The 21,035-nt window shown below is 49.3% G+C and overlaps 2 protein-coding genes across 5 annotated transcripts in view; one reads left to right on the top strand and one right to left on the bottom strand.

The window, feature by feature from the left end:
• NSD3 (nuclear receptor binding SET domain protein 3) overlaps nt 1–8,474 on the bottom strand; it is a 38,228-nt gene extending 29,754 nt beyond the window's left edge. For all 3 annotated transcript variants that reach the window (XM_059490699.1, XM_059490701.1, XM_059490700.1), the window contains exons 1-2: nt 8,242–8,474; nt 2,218–2,945 (exon numbers count right to left, since the gene is read on the bottom strand). In XM_059490699.1, coding sequence (XP_059346682.1) covers nt 2,218–2,901 — 684 coding nt within the window. In that variant the 5' untranslated portion in view covers nt 2,902–2,945; nt 8,242–8,474. The remainder of the gene's footprint in view (nt 1–2,217; nt 2,946–8,241) is intronic.
• A 1,936-nt stretch (nt 8,475–10,410) lies between these two features.
• Nucleotides 10,411–19,445, top strand: LETM2 (leucine zipper and EF-hand containing transmembrane protein 2). Of its 2 annotated transcripts, none has more exons than XM_059490966.1 (10): nt 10,411–10,605; nt 11,458–11,881; nt 12,904–13,047; nt 13,702–13,836; nt 14,504–14,707; nt 15,604–15,723; nt 16,587–16,697; nt 16,830–16,913; nt 17,596–17,673; nt 18,193–19,445. In XM_059490966.1, exons 1-10 carry the CDS (start codon nt 10,559–10,561, stop codon nt 18,241–18,243), a joined length of 1,398 nt encoding a protein of 465 aa, XP_059346949.1. In that variant the 5' UTR covers nt 10,411–10,558; the 3' UTR covers nt 18,244–19,445. The 2 variants fall into 2 exon arrangements, with proteins under 2 accessions (XP_059346949.1, XP_059346948.1); XM_059490965.1 differs by having other exon boundaries at nt 16,827–16,913.
• The last annotated feature ends 1,590 nt before the right edge of the window (nt 19,446–21,035 follow it).

Raw genomic sequence — 21,035 nt, 5'->3', positions numbered from 1 at the left:
AATTATGCTAAATATACAACATGACCATTGTAAAATCGATGTTATATTGCATAGAGTAGACAAATATATTTGGAGGATCAAAAATCCACAACACAGAGCAGAATCAGCCCCGACCAGAAGCTGACACTGATGTGGGGTGGGTGTGAGGGAACAGGGGCTGAGGTTCAGGAGACAAATGCCACCCACTTGCTTTCCCTGCAGCACAGAAGTCAAAGGACTCAAAGAGCAGCAGAAGGAGCAGTCAGACACAAGCAGAGAGGAATTAATAATGCTGAGGACCCCATTATTGCCACTCCAGGCCACTCCAAGCACAGACCCCACATCAGTCCCTGCTGTGTGCTGCAGAGAACTGGGGACACAAGGAAGGGACAAGGACAGCTCAGGGGGGCACAGCCCATGTCTCATCTGGAGCTGTCTGTACACAACCTCCATTTAACACTAATCACTTTGCTCTTTGCTGGGCAAAAACTCTTCCTCCCTGCACAGCAGGAAGCAGAGCACTGACTGCTGCCCTTCTTTAGCTACAGGGAGTTGGTGAAACCTCCCCTCTGCCAGGCTGCAAAATTCCAGCTCCTCACAGAACACGACTACTGAGCAGAGAGGCTGATTCTCAAAACAAGGATTCAGAGCTTGATGTTCACCACTGTTTTCACAACATTTCCATTTTAAATCAGCCTCTCCAGTATGGGCATCCCCTCAGAGTCAGTGGATTTCCTCTGAAATTACAGAATGAGAATAAGGAACAACTGGTGACCATCTGACTTGCCACAGCCTCGTTGAATGCAAACCTATAAAACCACAGTTGTACCAAAAGTTGTTTGTTCCTATGAAGATGATCCCAAGCCACAAATCTCACACCTTTAACACTGAAGATGACAAAAGTGTACATGAAGATGAAATCATGCAGTGGAAAGTAAAATGATGGGACAATGGACCTGAGACTGCCCTGGCAAACTCATACTGAGAAGCACCAGCAGAAAATCCTGCTCCTGTCAGAGCAGGCCATGTCTGAAACAGGGCTGGGTTCCACAAAACATTTATTGCAACACCACCTTTAGAAAGGGAAATGAAAGCAACAAGGAAGACAATAGCAAGACCAAGATTTCTGCTGAACTCTGGATGACACACATGACTAGGAGCTTGGAATTCAAGATGCAAGGCTTTGGTTCAGTCTGTGAGAGACAGAAGATTCCATTCTCATGGCAAGCAGGTAACAGAGCCACGGGGGACAGGCACAGCTGAAGCTCCAGGAGTAGAACAGGAGTCACTGGTAAGAGGGGAAACAAACTGACAGGCTGATGTGGGGGTGATGGAGCCTGGCCAGAAAGCAGGACCAGTGCAAGAGGTGCTGCTCAGGGAGTGCCAGCAGAGCACAGCAGCTCCTACAGCCTCACAGGGGCCCCAGCAGCTCCCTGCAGCACAGAACCCACTCCACCAGATCACAGCTGCTGCTGCAGGACAGGATCTTCTCCCTGAAGAGAAGAGCAAGCACCAAGGGCTTCCACAGGCCTGACAACAAACTCAGCTATGTTCTGTAACAGCCCAGCCTGTGCTGGGCAATTTCTGTCCCTGCCAGAAATGGCAACTTCCCCATTCCTGGCACTTACCAGCCTCTCTGCCACCCATTCCCTTAAAGTGGGAGAGGCAGAAACCAGCACCACAGAGGTGCAGAAACAAGCAAGAGGAAAGGAAACAGAAGCATTGGAGTGGCTTATGAAACTGAAAGAAAAAGAATGAGAGGGCACCAAGGTAATCTGGGTCTTGACTTCCCAGAATCTCAGTTAACACCACCTGATGTACATCCTCTGGATATGGACAATATGGTACATGATTAATTAATGTTTCACTGCTGAATACCCCAAGGAACCTCACTTTCCACTCAACAACCTAGCACTCTTTTGAGAGGCAATTTTAGAAATGTGTGAGCTTTCATCCAGAAGTTCCATCCTCAACACTGACCAGAGTGCAGCAAACATATTATAACACTAAATAATATTTAAAAACAATTTTCTAAGATATGTTCTTCACATGAGCCTTTAAACCACCATTGTGTTACGTACAGCCACAGCTCCTGGCAACCTCATCCTGAGGCTCTGACGAGTAACTACAGCCTGGTGACTCAGCGTGCACACAGCCAGAACAAGGACAAACCCTGCTGGACACGCTCTCCATCAACAACACCAGGTGTACACATGGCTCAGTTACCATTCCACTTACATTTTGCTCCTCTGGTTCTAATTTTGGAATTTTGTGTGCCTTGCGCTCTTCCGAGCGGGAAGAGTCATGCTTGCTACTTTTTTTCCTTTTCTCTTTCCTCCCTTCATGTTTTGCCTTAGCGTACTCCCTGGCTTGGACTTCATTCAACAGGTCCCCACACAGGGAGGACTCAAACAATTCCCTGCCGTTCTGGATAGTTTTGGTTATTTTCAGTTTGATCTCTGGTGAGCCAGTCTTCTTTGGAATCCCCACTTGTGGAGGCGGCGGCGGTGGCGGTGGAGGCGGCTGGGGAGGAGGGGAAGGTTTCTCCAGCACTTCGTGCTGCCTGCCATTGGAGTTCTCCAGCTGGTAATACTCCGTGGGGCTGAAGTTCCTGCCTGTCCCAAAGCCATTGGCAGATCCATTGGGGTACTGAGGGTAGCCCTGGTACTTGCCCTGGGGTTCATACATGCTGATGGCCGGGGGGTAGCCGTTGGTGAGGGTGGGCAGCTCCTCTGAGGGCGTGGGGTACTGGAAGCCTTGCTGCAGCGCGGCCTCGTACGGCGTCCGGCCCCCATCCTCGGCAATGTCACTGCTGCCATCAAAGGCCTCCTCTTGGCGGATGTTGGCCGAGTCAATGAGTTGAGGTGGTTGCTGAATTGTGTTTCCCATGATCCCTTGCATGAAAGAGAAAGAGAAATCCATTGTTCTGCTCCAGCATCCTTAGCTTTCCCTTTTTCTCATAGGGCCTAGAGGCAGGGGAAGGGAAATAAGAAGTCAGTGTAAATTAAAGAACGGTAATTAAGCAAATTAAACAGTTGAGGAAAAAAGGGATCTCAAGAACAATTTTCCCCTCTCTATTCAACAGACACCCTCACGTGGATTTAGAGAGGACTGGTATTACTGAGCCTTTACTGGCATGTCTTTCATATGGCAAATTTCTTCTTTCCCAAGACATTTAAAAAAATATCACAAGCACCTAGGAGTGCTTAAGAACTATAAGCCAAAGTATTACAAAGTCAGAGTAACAGTGCCAAACTCCCCAGCCTTCCTAGCCATGCCCTAGGAAGGGTTATTCCAGCCTGAAGCAATTCTGGACAGCATTTCACCCTGCAGCAGGTAAGAGATACCAAGCTGTCCTGACACTGTCACTGTAAACTGCACAAACCAGGAACACAACAGAAAGGCAAACAGAGAAACCTCTTCTCCTCCTCCCTCCCCACCTCCTTGCCAAAACTGGGCAAGCCATGGGATGCTCTGAGCAACAGCACAATGAAAACAAGTGGGTCATTCCACCTTGGCCACTGGGAAACCAGTGCCCTGCAGCAGCCTCAGATGGAGCTTCCCAACCTCCTCCCTTCCCAGAAAAGCAGGGTACAATCTGCACTGGCTCCCAGCAGCTGTGTGAGGAGGGTTATTCTCCTGCCCCTCACACTTTATTTTAATATTAAGCACTGTATGGATCAGAGCCTCAGCACCAACAGACCCACTGAGTGAGATTCCACACCTTCAACCTTCCTGTGCATATTAAAACACCACAACCAGACTCAAAGACTTCCAAAACTCAACTGCAGGCTCAGAGAAGGCTTTGGCATTGATGTAAGCAGCTCAATGTTCAACAAGAAGCAACACAAAGTGGCTGACCTGACCTGCACGTAAGAAACACCAGTTTGCTTCCCACAAGGTTAGCTCAGCCCTTCCAAAGCAAACAGAGCCCCATGGTATTTGTTGTGCCTGTGTGGGCACACAGGACGGTTACTGTGCCCTTTTGGTCTGGGTTAGAAATGACATTAATGCATCCCACAGACACTTCTTCTACAGGAAACCTCCACTAAACCCTGCCCACATGCAGTTCTCACCCTCTCAATACCTTAGAGCTTTCCTAACACTGAGAATTTCCCTCCTCTAAGACAGCAAAAAGTAACTGAAGTTCCAACAGGAATAAAAATTCAAACAGATTTGTGCTGGATGTTTTGGGGTGATGTTTTTGATGATCTTCACACTTGATGTTTGGCCTCATCTTCACTGTCCCGTGAGATTGACTTGGGCACGTTTGTCACTGTAATTAAGCAATTCAAGACAATAACAGCACAAGGCTCTGCAGCAGAATTTTCTCATTGCAGGAACTTTTAAACCTTGGGGCTATGAAACCATCCCTTCCTCCACAGCTCTGCACATCAGCCAGCAAACCAACACAGGCAGCACCATCAGGGGCAGCAGATCTGAGGAGCAGCACTGGGATTGCACAGCAAGGTCAAAAACCCCAAGCCACCCCTGTTCTGGGAAGAGGAAGTGGGACTGTTTGTACAATTTACCACTGAATTGTTACTCTCCATCTGCCAAACCAAAGAGCAAACAGCAGATTCTCACACTAGGCCGGCTTTTATTTTTTACTAAAACCAGGTTCAATCTTCTGAATACTGATAAAAAACTCTTGGGAAGCTGTGGCAGCCCTTCAGGAACATCCACAGCTGGGAGGGCACAGTCCCAGCTGCCAGTGCAGCTCCCACAGGCCCTGCAGAGGTGGCTGCCCTTGTGCTTTGTTTTGCTACACGACAGAAATGTGGATTAATGAACTCCAAAGCACTGCATTTAGAGGCCACCAGTTAAAGAACAGAGTTATTTGGTTTTTTTGTTTGTTCTGGAGCTGTGTCTCTCAGCCTGTGCTGCACAGCTGGGATCAAACCCCATCCCAAACTGGTTCCTCAGGAGCTCTGAGCAGGCTGAGAACCAGGGTCAGGGCTGCACAAAGTGCCCCAGCAGCCCCAAAGCACTGAGGCTGTTCTCTGCTCCTCACTGCCATCACTGTTAACACACCCAAACCTTCCCACTCTCCTTGCCCAAAATTCTGCCCCACATGCTGCCCAGTGAAGTGGCAGCTGGGCAGGATTACAGTGAGAGTGACCACAAAACCAGGACACAACAAAGAACCCTGAGCACACAGGAACCTCAACAGCCAAACCCAAGCAAGGATCACTTTGTGTCTGTCCCTCCTAAGCACTAATGTGAGGAACACCCCACTGTGACCACAGAGAGCTGTCCCTGCCACACAGCAACACCACCCAGACCACAGGATAACGGGATTTCCAGCTGATCTTGCAGAAAAGTATTCCAGAATAAATTCTTCTCACTATGCCAGTGATTACTCTATGAACCCACCGTGGCAGCCTCTGTGAACTGCGGAGTTTGGCTTCCAAACATGACCCATAACAGATCCTGCACTGATACAACACTGGAGATGAACAGATAAAGAAACTGTTTCATCACTTCAAGGTTGGTAGGAAATGGACACTTCACAGTGGCTGCAAACAACTTGAAATCGACAATGAAACAATTTGAAATTAACACTTTGAAAAGTGCAACTGTATTTCCTGAAGAGAACATTTCCTCTTAGAAGGTGCAAATCCCCCATTCTGCTCAGTCCTTTCCCAGGGCAGACAGGGACACAGGGCCATTTACAAACACTGAGACTTGACACACCTTCAGTAAATATTTTCCTGTCATCCATGGGAGAGTCACAATTCAAAAGAACAGAGGAAAAGGTAAATGGTAAAATATAAGCAGCACAGGATAAGGCAGGGCAGCCTAGCAGAGTGAACACTGATAGTTTCAGTTCCCATCCCGAGCACAACCCAAAAAACCAGTTCTACTCCAAGAGTGCTCAGGGAGGGGAAGGTTTTGCAGAGATTATGAATCCTCCAGGTTCACTTTTTCACCAATATTTCCACTTATCTAAAACCAGTTTTAATACAAGTATTTTTCAACTTTGCTTTCAGAAAACAAGACTTGAAGTTCTCAAACCTTGCTTCCATGCTGCATTGGACTAAACAACAACTGACCTCAGATTATCAAAGAACTCCAATCCTGTGTGATCACAGCTTTTCTTATTCCCAATCAGGGAGCTCTGTAGGTCTGGCTGACACTGGCTGTGACCACAGCAAGGAAAAACACAACAGCTACTGATGAAGTCCAGCATACAAACATTTTAAACAGAGGTTTTACCAAATCTTTTGTGTTGACAATGCCCACCCAAGGCTAGAGCAGGCAGAGGTGTGTTTTGGATGGAAGGTGTGTGCTGTGAGGCAGGAGCTGGAAGCACTGCTGTGAGTCACAGTGTGTGCTCAGAATGGTGTCACTGCCTCGTCACCCTGAGCTGGGCTTTCTATCACCAACCTCAAAAGCAGAACCTCCAGGACATCTCAATGTCCAAACACCACCCAGTTCCTGTCCACAGAGACCTAAACTAGAGAGATTCAAACCTCTGCTCACATCCTACCCACCCCTCCTTACCCCACAGATGTTTACTGCCATTTCCTGTGCTGTTTCACCCCAAAGTTTCACATCCAAGCTGCACTGGGGCTGCTCTCCTCACCGCTGCAGGTGTTTGACTGACAGACAGACAGAGAGACAGACAGACAGAGCTGCCTGGCTGGACAGGCCGGGTGTCTGAAGTGATGCAATCACTCCTGACCTCTCAAAGGCCTAAGTTCACACACACCTCACTCTCACACCCTCTGCTCCCAGCCACATTAACCACGGCCCAGAGGGACACCTGTGTCACCTGGAGCAGGGACACCTGTGTCACCTGGAGCATCATCCTGGTGGGCCACAACTGTATGAACTGCAGAGAGAAATAAAACAATTGTTCCTACTAATCCCTGCACTCAATCTGCTTTGTCCCATCCTTCTCTGCATGTCCTTAACAAATCCCCCAGACAAAGCTCTGTTTGCACACCTTAAGACAACACCAAATTTTCACCTGCACCTGAGTCTTTAACAGGAAACCTGTGGATTTTTCCTGACTCCAGCTGGGCTGAGCTGTTCCTCCTGGCAGACACCAGTGGTGAATCAGAGGCCTCTTGACAAACTTTAAAGCACGAGGTGAGGCTGCTTCCCTGTGCACCTTTGTAAAGGTGTTTTGTGTTTGGTTTGTGAGTGCCAGAAAAAACAGTCACATCTGCAACTGGGCTAGATAAGGGCGTTTGGAAGGAGTTTCCCACGGTGCTGTGGAAAGAAACAACTTGGGGTTTGTCTGAAAAAGGAGCTCAGGGACTCATTTGTTTAGAGAGCCATGGGATTCAAATGGAAAATATGGAGCAAAAACTCTGGATCTTCAGGAAAAATCATGGGCTAATACTGCTATGAAGCCAGAAGTCAGGTATCACAGTCAGAGCAAGAACCACAACGTGTCTCAAACAAACCCTCTCAAACTCAAGCAAAGTTGTGAAACTGGAAAATGCAAAATATGCTTGTATTAAAACAAAACATACAGTGTTTGACCACCATCCTTCACTCTTACCCTGCACCTTCATAAAGCATATGCTCAGGAGCAAAATCCTTCCAAGCAGTTCATAACAATAATAATAAAAAAAAAATATATATATATATGTAAGTACCAAAATATTCACTATGCCTCTCTGCAAAAGGCCACTGAAAGACTTGAACAGCCATCAAAACACGCTACAGTTTTCCCACCAACTATAACAACTGGCTACTTCATACAGTCCTTCGGGCTAGTTGATATCTGTAGAACCGTGTCATCATTCAGACTTTTAACAACAAATTGCACCGAAACAACCGAGCGCACCGCGAGCCAAACGAAAGCACAGCGAGACCACAACAAAGTGCAGCACAACGCAACAGCACCGCAGAAAAACAACAGCGGAGCGACAACAAACCCTCGGCTGATGCGCAGCTCTTCCCGCGCGCAATAAAACCGCGTTCCCCGAGCTGCGGAGGCCGCGGCACGGTGACACCGACGGCTCCGGTGGGCGAACCCGGCACAGGACGGGGCACGGCCCCGGTAAGAGCGGCGGAGCCGGAGCGGGGAGTGCGGAGCCGGCCGGGGGTCCCGCAGAGCCGGGGCTTGTCCTGACCAGGCTCTGGTCCGGCAAACCCGGGTCGGGTTTGTCGCGACCGGGCTCTGCCCTAACCGGGCTCTGCCCGGGGTCCGGCCCCGCCGCCCCGGTGCCGCCGCAGCTCCCGCAGCAGCAACATGGCGGCCGCGGCCCCTCCGCCCCGGGGCGGCCGCGGCCCCGCGCTCACCTTCAGTCAGTTCCATTCTCACGGCCCCGCCGCGTCCGCCCGGCCCCGCGCAGACAAAGGCGGCGGCGGGGGCGGCGCGGGGCCTCCGCCTCCTCCTCCTCCCGCAGCACCAGCAAGGCCGCGACGGAGCCCCGGCCTCGATTTCCGCGCCCCCGCCGCTAGCGCCGGCTCCGCCCCGGGGAGGCCGCCCGCCCCCAGCGCCCGCCGCGGCCGAGGGAGGCGCTGGCGGGGCCCGGCGGGTTCCGGCGGGTCGGCGGCCGAGGGAGGCGCTGGCGGCGGCGGCGGCGCTGGAGCGGCTGTGCCGGTGCGGCCCCGCCGAGCGCCTCCGCCCCCGCCCGCCCCCCGCCGCCGCCGCACTGCGCAGCCGCGCGCGCACGCGCCGCCCTCGCCCATTGGCCGCCGGGGCGGTGCCCGCCGCGAGGCATCACGGGAGGTGTAGTTCGGCCCCGTGTGGCGGCGGCGTGACCCCTGAGGGGAGATGGGGACAAGGGGGGGACTGGGCCGGATTTGTGTCCCTTTCTGGGCTTCTCGGACAAGAGGGACGAGAGGTGGGGCTGGGGACAGCTGTAAGAATGGAAATTTAAAAAGTGATTCTGCTCCTCACTTTAGGGACCTTCCTAAAGGCCCGTGCTCATCACAGGAACAGCCACAGATGAGTCTCCTCTGGAACAGGAGAGGAGGCTCATCTGTGTCCCTCATTCCCACAGGAAAAGCTCTTTTATACATAATCTAAATGTGTTTAAAGCCCAGTTTAAAGTCCTTTAAACTATTTAAACTGGGAGCTCTGGCAGCAGACTTGGGAGCTTGGTCCCTTTTTTCACCCCTCTACTCCATTTTATTTTCTACTTTTTAAAACACTGTTCAACTGTTTGGGCATCCATTAACCAAAGGGTTCCAGACCCTTTTTTCACTGGGGCAATGAATTGCTTTTTCTCCTCTAGTCTCTGCAAACCAGGTAATATTTAATGGAATCTCAGAATGGCTCTGGTTGGAAGGGCCTTTAAAAATTCCATGGATAAAGTCATCTGTCACCTGCTGGGGACGTTTCTGAGCTGTCAGTGTGTTCCACCCACCCCTCAGCTGTGAAAAACGCCCATCACTTGTTATTTTTAAATTTAAAAAGTTTACTAGAAATACAATGGTTATAAAAATAGTAACACAATTAGAGTAACAATAATTTGGACAATTTGAATTAGGACAATATGACACAACAAATACAAAGAGTTACGGATGTCCAGGTACCTTTTTCTGGGCAGCATGAGCCCGAAAAAGGACCCACGTTAACAAAAGATTAACGCTTAAAATCAACAGCCTGTTGCATATTCAAACACCTCATACATGATGCATAAATTCCATTCAAACACAGGATTCTGTCTGGTCATCATCAACTTCTTCCTCTGAATCCTAACAGCACCTTCGAGGTGGGGAGAAGTTCGTTTCATCTGATAAGAGAGCAATAAATTCTTTTTCTCTGAAAGATTCAGGTATCCTGTGGCTGCTATCTCGCTGTGAGTCCTTTCTTTAAAAAAGTGTCTTACACAGCATAGGTTCTATTTTAACATTGTTTATGACCTAAAACTATATTTAAATCACTACTTAAGAGAATGAACACAGCATCGCTTTCTAACACAACACATATAATATTCATTTGAATATTTGCGAAAAGCCAATCACATGCATTTTTCACATCCTGGATACCCTTTAAGGCCCCGGTGCGGGTCTGTCGGAGGCCTCAGGGCCCCGCGGGCCCGTCCCGAGCACCTCCCCACGCGCGTGACGTCACGCACAACTACCCCGTCTCGCGATGGCGTCACGCCACCGGCAAGTAACGTCACGGCTCGCGCGCCCAATCAGCGGCTTTTCCCGAGGGCTCCTCAGGTCAGGCCCCGCCCCACTGCGCTCCTATTGGGCGAACCTCCGGCAGGACAGCGGTTCTGACTTCTGATTGGCTAGCGTCGAGCAGGGCGTGGCGCGGCGCGATGGCGTCACGGCGCATTCGCCACAGGGCGGCGACAGGTCCGAGCGGCGCACGCGCGGGGCACGACGGGACGGGTGGGAGGGGCGGGGAGCAGAACCGGAACCGGAAGCAGAACCGGTACCGCGACCGGGACACCGGGATAGGGATCGGCATCGCCGGGACTGGCACGAGCACCGGGACCGGAGAGGGGCGGCGCGGCAAGCCCCGGTCCGGCCCCGACGCGCCCGGCAGCGCTCGGGGATGGGGCCGGCCGGGCCCCGGCGGCCCCCGGCGCCCGCCGGAGCTGCCGCCGCCCCCCGCCGCTACCGGGGCTGAGGGCCCGCCGCGCCCGGCCCTGCCATGGCTGCGTGCGGCTGTAACGCGCTCCTGGCCGCGGCCAGGGCCAGGTGAGCCCGCGCGGGGTCGGACGGGCCTGGGGGGGTTCGGAGCTTTTATCCATTCCCCGTTAAAGCGGCTCCGGGAGTGGCGGCGGGGCTGCCCCGTCAGGGCGGGCACAGCACGGCTGGTCCGTGCTGCAGCCGGTGCTGGGGGATCGGGCTGTCAGCACAAAAGCGATTTCACGGGGCTGGTTTGGGTGTGATGCCTCGCTGTCGGGATCTTTAGCTGCTCGCAGTGATCCCGAGAAAAGTTCCAAAGTCTCTTTTCCCAGCCCGGCGCTTGAAGAAGGAGTCAGAGCTCTTCATTTCTCCGTCTCAAGGTTGTTTATTGTATCTTATCTATAAAAATTTTTCTCCTGCCCTGCCGAGGTCCATCCAGCAGGACAGTTCCAGGCACTCTGCCTGCCCCCAGGGTGGTGTTATGTCTTTATACTAAAAACTACATGTACAATATTTACAATTCCTTCCCAATACCTATCACCTGTGTTAGACAGTGAGCTTCTACTCTAAACCAGTCTGTGAGTGCCACCATCACAGCAGAAGGTGGAGGCCAAGAAGAGGAAGGAGGAAGGCTGGACACACCCAGATCCCTCCATTTTGCCTCCTGAACCCCTAAAATCTACTTTTCCACCCGGTGATAACTCCACTATTATTCTGCTTAACTGTTGTGGCTTGCAGATCTTCATCTAAGGTCGATAATTTGCTCCATGGGTCATAATCAAAACCACAGAGGGGTTTTGGGCTGTGTGCCAGGGTCTCTGAGCCCCCTGGCAGGGTCTGGGCTGCTCAGGACAGCCAGAGGGACGTCCTGGGTTTCGGCACTGGGTTTCCTGCCCTGCTCTTACCCAAACACCTCTCCAGTTTCAGGGGCTCCCGTCTCCTGGCTCACTGCAGCTCTCCGTGCTCCCCAGCCGCCGCTCTGGTCCAGCTGGTGGATCCCCAGCTGAGCTGGAGCCGCAGGGACTCCAAAAGCCAGCCCTGGGCACGCCGGGCCTGCCTGCCCCGCTCCCCTGCCCACGCCCTGCACACCTGCAGCAGCTCCCAGCAGCAGCTGCCAGGGGATCCGCATGGAAAACCCAGGAACCAGGGGGCTAAAGCTGCTAAAAACCTGGCCAAGCAGGTGGTGGCTCCTGCAGGGAAGAGACCTTTGAGGCAGAGGGTCGTGGATGAGCTGAAGCATTACTACAACGGGTTCCACCTGCTCTGGATCGACACCAAGGTGGCTGCCAGGATGGTGTGGAGGCTGCTGCACGGGCAGGTGCTCACCAGGAGGGAGAGGAGAAGGGTGAGTGCTACAATTTTAGTGTTCAGGAACACATAATTAGAGAATAATTATGTGCAGGTGCTTTTATTTGGGTCAGGGGTACAGACCCAGATCTGACAGCAACATGGTTTTGAGCTGAACATGTTTTATATCCTATCATTGTATAACTTACATATTAATTATTAAACTTACATTGTTCTATTCTATGCATTAATTTTATCCAAGCATGGATTTCTTGTGATCCCCTCAAACCCCTAACATAGTTATGATTCTTTAAACAATAATTATATCTAATCACATCTAAAAATTATATCATTTATCATATACTGACTACACAGGTGCAGTTTCACATGATCTAGCAAGATGTGACATAATGTGACATATAATATAATATAATATAATGTGACATATATAATATAATATAATATGACATATATAATATAATGTGACATATATAATATAATATAATGTGACATATATAATATAATATAATGTGACATATATAATATTATATATATTATATGATATATATTATATGATATGTACTATATGATATATATTATATTATATTATATATATAATATAATATAATATAATGTGATATGTAATGTAATATAATATATATGTGGTATATAATGTAATATATTTTATATATAATATAAAAATATATAATATATACATGTAATATATGTAATATTTGATGTATATAATATGGCATATAATATTTAATATTATATAATATATCATGTAATATATAGTATGTTATCTATAATATAATGTTTAATATTATATGATATATGATATATTATGTAGTATGTAATATATATGATATATAATATAATATCTAATCTAACTTTCCCAGGGCCCACCTTTAACATTTCCCCAGGGCCTACTAAGCCTAATTTTCTTTCTAGCTCCCCGAATTTTCTATGATTTTAAAATATTTTACTATCAACAACACCTGGATAAAGTGATGTATTAAGAGGCTTAACCCCTTCTTTGGGCACACTTTGGTAATCCCTGCTGTGCTTTTCTCCCTGCAGCTGCTGAGAACTTGTGCAGATCTCTTCAGGCTGGTTCCCTTCCTGGTGTTTGTCATTGTTCCCTTCATGGAGTTTCTGTTACCTATGTTCCTGAAGCTCTTCCCTGACATGCTGCCCTCCACGTTTGAGACGGAGTCAAAAAAGGTTTGTGGAGTGTCCCCAGCTCCTCAGAACATCTGGGCAGCTGTGCAGGGCTGCTGTTCCCTGCCTGTGCTGCCAGTGAGCCTCAGCCTCAGACATTCCCAGCTCATTCCTGGGCTGAGTGGTGTTTCACTCATATTTTCTGAAAAACCCTCTTTGCCCAGGATTTTCTCCTGGGAAGCTGAGAAGCCTCAGCTTCTCCTGTGTTTGCTGCTCTAGAATGTGGCCTGGAGATTGTTTATCCAACATGTGAATTGTTTTAACTTAATGGCAAATCACAGCCAGGCTCTGAGGAGTCACAAGTTTTTATTATTCATTCTTGTTAAGCCTTCTGTCTGTATCCTTTCTTTAGTATAGTTTTAGTATAGCATTCATAACATAATTATAATATAATATAATTACAATATAATGTAAATACAATACTATATAAATATAAGTGATATAAATAATATAATATCAATATAATATGAATAATATAATAATAAATCAGACTTCTAAGAACATAGAGTCAAATTCTCATCTCTCACCTCATCCTGGGGACCCCCAAAAATTCAACAGAGTGGGACAGTTGGAAGGCTCTGCTGCAGACAGGGATCAGGAGGAATGTGCACAGCAATTCCATTTTCTGCTTTATAACTTTGTATTTCCCAAATGAAGGAAGAGAAGCTGAAGAAGAAGTTGAATGCCAGGCTGGAGTTGGCCAAGTTCCTGAGGGAGACCATTGCAGAGATGGCCAAAAGGAACAAGGCAGACACAGGAAAAGGGAAACAATTTTCCTTTTACCTGCACGAGGTAGGATGGCAGCCATGGCACACACACACACCTTTAGGGCTGCTGGTGGGGCAGAGAGCAGGGGATTTGTACCAGGATTGTGGGGACAGAGCAGCTGTCAGGGGCTGTTCCCTGGGTGCCTCCCTGCCCACCCTGCTCAGGAATTCCCAGCCTGGCAGGGCACACCTTTCACCCCATGGAAATTCCAGTGGCTGCTCAATAAGGGTTTCACTGTGACTTTTAACTGGATCTCCAGCAAGGAGAGGAATTCCCCAGTGAGGAGGGGAAGGAAGTTCCCAGCTGGGGATCCCACTCAGGGCTGTTTGTGCCTTGCCTTAGCTCTTGTGACTTTTAACTGTGAGGAGGGGAAGGAGGGGAGACTCCCAGCTGAGGATGCCACTGTATCCTGCTGTCTCCAGCAGGGACAGGAATTCTCCTGTGAGGAAGGGAAGAGGGGGAATGTTCCCATCTGGGGATCCCACTCAGGGCTTTGTGCCTTCCCTCAACTCTGTCCCAGCCCTGCTCACAGGAATTCCCAGCCTGGCAGGGCACGCATTTCACCCCCTGGAAATTCCAGTGACCACTCAATAACAATTTCACTGTGACTTTTAACTGTGAGGAAGGGGAAGGTGGGGAGGTTCCAGCTGGGGATCCCGCTCACCTCCGGGCTCTTTGTGCCTCCCCTCAGGTGCGTCCCAGCGGCCAGCAGCCCAGCACACAGGAGATTGTGTGTTTCTCCAAGCTCTTTGAGGATGAGCTGACCCTGGAGCACCTGGAGAGGCCCCAGCTGGTGGCTCTGTGCAAGCTGCTGGAGCTGCAGGCCCTGGGCACCAACAACCTGCTGCGCTTCCAGCTGCTGATGCGGCTGCGCAGCATCAAGGCCGACGACGAGGTGGGTCTGCAGCAGCACCCAGGAGCTGCCCACACCCCTCAGAACAGGGGAAATTGGTGTTGATGAGAGTCAGATCCTCCCCAGCACACATCCCAGAAGAAGACATAATGAGAGTTCACCTCCCTGCAGCCTTGCAGTCTTTGGGGAGTTGTAACGTATTACAGCGACCTGATGAGGTCGCTGGGGTGAGAGAAGGATGAGAATCTTGTTTCATGATCAGAAGGTTGGATTTATTGATATATGATATATAATACATTATAACTATACTAAAAAGAATAAGAAGAGAAGTTGCAGAGGCTGCTAACCTAAGAATAGAATAGAAAAGAATCTCCAAACAAGAGAGTTCTCTGTCACTGTGTTCCAGAGAGCTTGCCCTGTGATTGGCCCTTAATTGTACACATGGAACATTAACCAATCACAGGTGCATCGTATTGCATTCTACAGCAGCTGATAATCATTGTTTACATTCTCTTTCTGGGGCCTCAGCTTCCCAGAAGATGAACAAGTTCCAAAGAAAGAATTTCTATGAAAAAATGTCTGCGACAGTGACGGAGGTGGCATTTCAGATATTGCCACTAGAACGTTTCCTTTTGGTCATGCTAACTTATAAAAAAGGAATGCTTTTTGATGTGCAATGGGGTTATTTGGAAAATGGAATCAGATTTACACATGCTGAGTTAGTGGCCATAAGTTGCAGCAAGGGAAATTTCAACTCAACCAAGTGAGTGGGTAAACAGTGGAACAGGCTGTGAAATCCCCATCTCTAAACAGGTTCAAAGCACAAATACTGAACAATTTTGAGCAGGAGATTGAACTGAGGACCTCCAGAAGTCCCTTCAGGTGCAGCAGGGTCCTGGCTTGCCCTGTGCTGGATGGGGATGTTGTGTTCATTGCAGATGATTGCCAAGGAAGGGGTCAGTGGCCTGAGCGTGGCGGAGCTGCAGAGCGCCTGCAGGGCCAGAGGGATGCGGTCGGTGGGGCTCTCTGAGGAGCAGCTGAAGGAGCAGCTGGGGCAGGTGAGTGTGCCCTGGCCTGGGCAGGTGTGAGATTCATCAGAGGACAGGCTCCAGGCAGTGCTCAGGTGCAGCAGGCACAGCTTCCTGAGAATTCATGCATGAATTTCAAGCTGGATCCTGACCCACAGAGCTGAGCTCTAAGGCATGAAGGGTCCAGATTATGTCCTAGACTAAACAGAAAACCACCTTGCTCCTATCTGGCCCTGGTTTTGTTTGAAGTGGGAGGTATTCCTAACTCTTCAGACCCATTTCTTCTCATGATGGTAACTTAAAACTGTATTATCCTCACCAATAGAGCTGAGCTCTAAGGTGTGAAGAATCCAGATTGTCTTAGACTAAAGAGAAAACCAAATAGAACCAGGGCCAGATAGGAGCAGGGTGAAGTGGGGGTATTCCTAACTCTTCAGACCCATTTTTTCTCATTATGGTAACTTAAAACTGTATTATCCTCACCCACAGAGCTGAGTTCTAAGGCATGAAGGATCCAGATTATGTCCTAGACTAAAGAGAAAACCACCTTGCTCCTGTCTGGTTTGAAGTGGGGGTGTTCCTAACTCTTCAGATCCATTTCTTCTCATTATGGTAACTTAAAACTGTATTATCTTCACCCACAGAGCTGAGCTCTAAGGCATGAAGGGTCCAGATTATGTCTTAGACTAAAGAGAAAACCAAATAGAACCAGGGCCAGATAGGAGCAGGGTGAAGTGGGGGTATTCCTAACTCTTCAGACCCATTTCTTCTCATTATGGTAACTTAAAACTGTATTATCCAAACTCAAGACTGCTTTAAGGACAGTGTTGTATTAATAAATGCTCACATACAGCCAATATGAAGCAATTTTTCCTTCTGTTTTCTTCCAACAGTGGCTGGATCTGCATTTAAAAGAGAACATTCCTTCTTCCCTCCTCCTGCTTTCCCGTGCCTTGTACTTAATAGATGTAAAGCCACAATCTGTTCCCATTCCACAGAGCAAGGCAAGTGGTTTGAATAAAGCTCTTAGGTTAATAGCTCAACCATTATGCATTATAAAAACGAAGGACTTTGATAGAATCTTGTTTTCTGAGCCTACAAGTGGACTAAAGTTGTGATTCTGTGTTCTTCAGCAGACAACTGATGCTGCTGGGATGACATCTGTGCTTGAAGGTCAGAAGACCCTCCTGGATCCTGCCTCTGTTGTGCAGGGAAGAAAGGTTAGAAACAGCAGTCTGCAAGCAGGAAAACTTGCAGAATTGGGAATTGGGTGTGACCAAACCTTTCCAAAGCTGGACAAACCCAGTGTTTGACACCACAGAGTATGAGCAGTGTGTTCTTGCACTGTGTGGGTGTTTTTTCCCCTCCAAGAGCCTCACAGTTCTGATTTGAGAGGCAAGGGGAGGGAGCAGGGATCTGCTGTGGCAGAGCTGGTGCTGTGCCTGGGAGCAGCTGGTTATTGAGTACCATGGTGCTGGCTCCCAGCCAGGGAGGACTCAACCTCAACCTGAATTCTTTCAGACCTCAGCCCAGGTACATTCAGCTCAGAGGAACCAGTTAAAAGAGGACTTGTTTTGAGCCCTCTTAGTGAATTTGGGTTTGTTATCTGGGACAAAATGAGCCAAAATATCTGGAGTAAGAAAGCCAGAGCATATGGTTCTCAGCATCACACTGCAGTGAATTCCTTAGATTAGTCCCAGCTGATAAAAGCAGCAGCAGGAATCAAAGAATATTGTATCAACTGCCAGAAATATTTCCACATAGTTAAATTGTGCTGGGGAAACAATGGAAATGCCAGCACAGCTTTCACAGAGTGAGCAGGGAACAGCCTTGTTAGGGCCTGGGGGGGGGTTGGGCCTTTCTGAGAGGGTTCTGTGACTTACAGCTGCTTTTTCCTTAAAGACTGAAGAATTTGTGTCCCAGCCAACAGAGAAATTGCCATTCTCTGAAGCATCAGTGAAGCCTCCTCCCCCACGAGAGGTGAGCTTGTAAGAGTTCTTACATTTCCCAAAAGGGATTGTTCTTCACACAGCTTGCAGCCAAACTGAGGAAGTTTGGAGTGCAGGGTGCTCTGAATGCTGCTGGGTTCAGGGAGCAGCTGGAGGAACTGGATGAGAACTGCACTGGGGGCTGTTCAATACAAAGATACCACACATGGCAGAGAGCAGTCAAAGTGGGAGGAATTACTGATATAACCATGTAATCTTCCTTTAATAATCTGTCTTGGGCCACTGGGACAGACCAGCCTTCCCTTGGGGTCAGCAGGGTAAGAGCCACTTGGTATCTGTAAAAATATTTCTGCAGTGATTGTCTTTGTTTTGCCCATTTTCTTTCTGGGAATGTTTGATTTCAGTTTAGGTGCTTATGTGCACATCTTTGCTCCTTATCAATTCTCCAGAGCAGCTTCCCATGCTAAATGGGAAAACACCTTCAGAAAAGATTACGAATTTCAAAAAACATTTCTATTGCCTAAAATCTGCCCTTTTCTTTTGCCCCTAGACCAAAATGGAAGCATCCCAGAGCAGCAAGGCTGGTGCCAATGGAGTCTAACGTGGAGGCAGCACTGGGAGGAAGCAGCTTCCATCTCCACACCTGCAAAGGGAGCAGGGATTTCCCAGGAGGCTGCTCTACACAAGGAGGGCAGTAGCCCTCAGGGACCTCTCTCTCTGTCCCAAGCTTGTTAGCAACTAGGCTACTGCTGTCTGGATGGCCCCAGACATCTCTTTTGTGCTGGATCCTTGCCCTGCTACTTTTAACTTATGGTGTAAATATGTTAATAATGGTGCTGCTGTCTGAGCTGTTCCTGAGCAGGTGTTTGTGCTTAGCAAAGGCAGCTTTTCATGTTAGAATGGCCTGTGCACAGAGCAAGCTGGGCTGGGCTCCAGCAAAGCCTGTTCTGCAGTGTGAAATCCTCTGCAGGAACATCCCCACACAGCCAGGGCCAGCAGCTTGTCCTGAGGGTCACAGCTCAGGCTCTTGGTCCTGTTTGGGTGTTTTAGTCGCTGATCAGCCCACAACAACCCACGTGGCCACAGTTTAACTGAGGAGGTGGCCACAGGAAGGGAAGGAGCAGCATTTGGTGTGGTAGCACTGATCACAAGGGCTTCAGGCCCTGCTGGACAGGAGCAGCCTCACCTGGGAGTGTGGGAGCTGTGCAGGTGCCACACACTGTGACAGAATCTGACTTGCACTTTCAGGATCCCTCTGGGTCACAAGAGGGAACAACCTGGGCCTGCACACCTCTCCCAAGGGTGGAGCTTTGGTTGATCCTCACCAGGCTCAGAACACACACCAAGTGCTCTCCACACCTGCAAAGTGACTCCTCACGTGCTCAGTTTTTGCCAGACTCTCAGAGGATTCTGAAAAGCTGTTTTTAGCATTTGTTAAAATTTTTTACTCTGTCCTATGTAAATACTGAGAAATTACTCACATTATGGATTTTAAATATGTATATATTTATACTTACTGTAAAATTAGATTTGGTGCTAAGTAGGAATGAAATGTCTCTTCCAGAGTCAGCCAGCCTTTAGAACAACCCAACTGAGAGCCAGTTCTCCAAGCTCAGGTAGGAGCAGCACTTTAAACCCAAGGCCTCGGGCTCCTGCAGCACCACAGAGCCAGCTGTCAGGTGTCCTGTGTCCTTAGCTCTGTCCCTGAGCCTCTCCTTGTTCACCCAGCCCGTCCACAGTGCTGGATCTGTGTCTAATAAATGGAACAAATGTTGTTTCAATAAAATAACACCTTGCTGTGGAGTTGTGACTGTGTTCACAGGGGTCTGAGGGTGAGGGAGGAGATGAGGATCTGACTCCATGTTTCAGAAGGCTTGATTTATTATTTTATGATATATATTACATTAAAACTATATCTTAAACTGGGGATGTTCACACTGCCACCCTAAACACGGGATGGTCACACTACTACCCTAAATTGGGGATTGTGGTGGTGTTCACAGGGGTCTTAGGATGAGGGAAGAGACGAGGATCTGACTCCATGTTTCAGAAGGCTTGATTTATTATTTTATGATATATATTACATTAAAACTATACTCAAAGAGTAGAAGAAAGGATTTAATCCGAAGGCTAGCTAAGACTAGAAGAAGAAAGAATGATCATAAAAGCTTCTGTCTCGGACAGAGAGTCTGAGCCAGCTGACTGTGATTGGCCATTAATTAGAAACAACCTCGTGAGGCCAATCCCAGATGCACCTGTTGCATTCCACAGCAGCAGATAACCATTGTTTACACTTTGTTCCTGAGGCCTCTCAGCTTGTCAGGAGGAAAAAGCCTAAGGAAAGGATTTTCCATAAAAGATGTCTGTGACATGGAGTCACTGCTGCCTCTTAGTGCCGCAATGAGGGAAGGCATCTCCTCCCTCCTGCTGTTCCAGCCCGGGGCTGCTCCACTCCCAAACCCGCCTGGCTTTCTCTGGAACCCCGGGGAGGTTTGGGGTGAAATGATCAGGTAATGGCTCTGCCGGCTCCCAGGGCTCAGCCCCTGCTCTGGGCGGAGGGAGAGGAGGAGGCTGGGTGGGATGAAGGCAGAGCCAGCCAGCACATTCCTCTGCTGAGAGGTTTCACAGGTGGAGAGAGCAGAGGGGCTGGCAGGGCGCCCTGGCATCACCTGGGCACTGCCCTGCTGTGGGTGAGCTCTGGGTGGGCTTTGGTGCCTCCCACATCCCCATCCTCCATCCGTGCCCCACCACATCACGCTGGTGTGTGTGCCAGGCCTCACGTGTCCATTTACCTCCTGTGTTTTCAATTTAGAAAGATCTGGAAGCTGCGACTCTTATTTTCCTTGGATGTCCTGTAGTGACCACCAGCCCCGTGTTCAGCCTGAAGCGAGCACAGGCTGTGCCAACCTTCATCTTCCCAGGGGGCAGGCAGAAGGGGATGGACCCTTTCCACACCTCTGAACAAACCCATTTTCAGATCAAAAAACCAGCCAGCTTTTTTCCTTAGCTTCACTTGGGGATGTGCCCACTCTCACCTCTGCCTGGCATGCGGGGACCCCATGCACCTTCCCAGGACCCTGTACCCTGCAGAGGGGAGAAGCAGCAATTCTGCTGCATGACCTTCTGAGCTAGAGGAGGAAACGACCCCCGTGGAGCCCCATAAATCACGCGATTCTGTTCTGCAGCACCAGGTGAACAAAACGCTGCAGAGATCCAAGCTGTGTGTGCTTTGGCGTGGGGAGAGCTTTTCCAGCCGTGCTGGTGCCAAAGACCTTCCAGTCTCCCCTCAGCCTGGAGAAACAGCTTCTTGCCTGTTTATCCTTCCCCAGGGCATCCTCACGCTCTTTGTGCTCCAGCCCTGAGCTGGGTGTTGTGGTGCCCGTGTCCGTCCCA

Source organism: Ammospiza nelsoni, chromosome 30, assembly GCF_027579445.1.
Source record: "Ammospiza nelsoni isolate bAmmNel1 chromosome 30, bAmmNel1.pri, whole genome shotgun sequence".
Classification (NCBI taxonomy): domain Eukaryota; kingdom Metazoa; phylum Chordata; class Aves; order Passeriformes; family Passerellidae; genus Ammospiza; species Ammospiza nelsoni.
The sequence above is the reverse complement of the archived record's forward strand: the minus strand, read 5'-3'. Positions and strand labels throughout refer to the sequence as shown.

Excerpts from the sequence above, each read along its gene's own strand:
- LETM2 (XM_059490965.1), top strand. The coding sequence starts at position 10,559 with ATGGCTGCGTGCGGCTGTAACGCGCTCCTGGCCGCGGCCAGGGCCAG. Across the intron at positions 13,837-14,503 it reads TTTCCTTTTACCTGCACGAG|GTGCGTCCCAGCGGCCAGCA; the intron begins GTAGGATGGCAG and ends GCCTCCCCTCAG. Across the intron at positions 17,674-18,192 it reads AGCCTCCTCCCCCACGAGAG|ACCAAAATGGAAGCATCCCA; the intron begins GTGAGCTTGTAA and ends TTTTGCCCCTAG.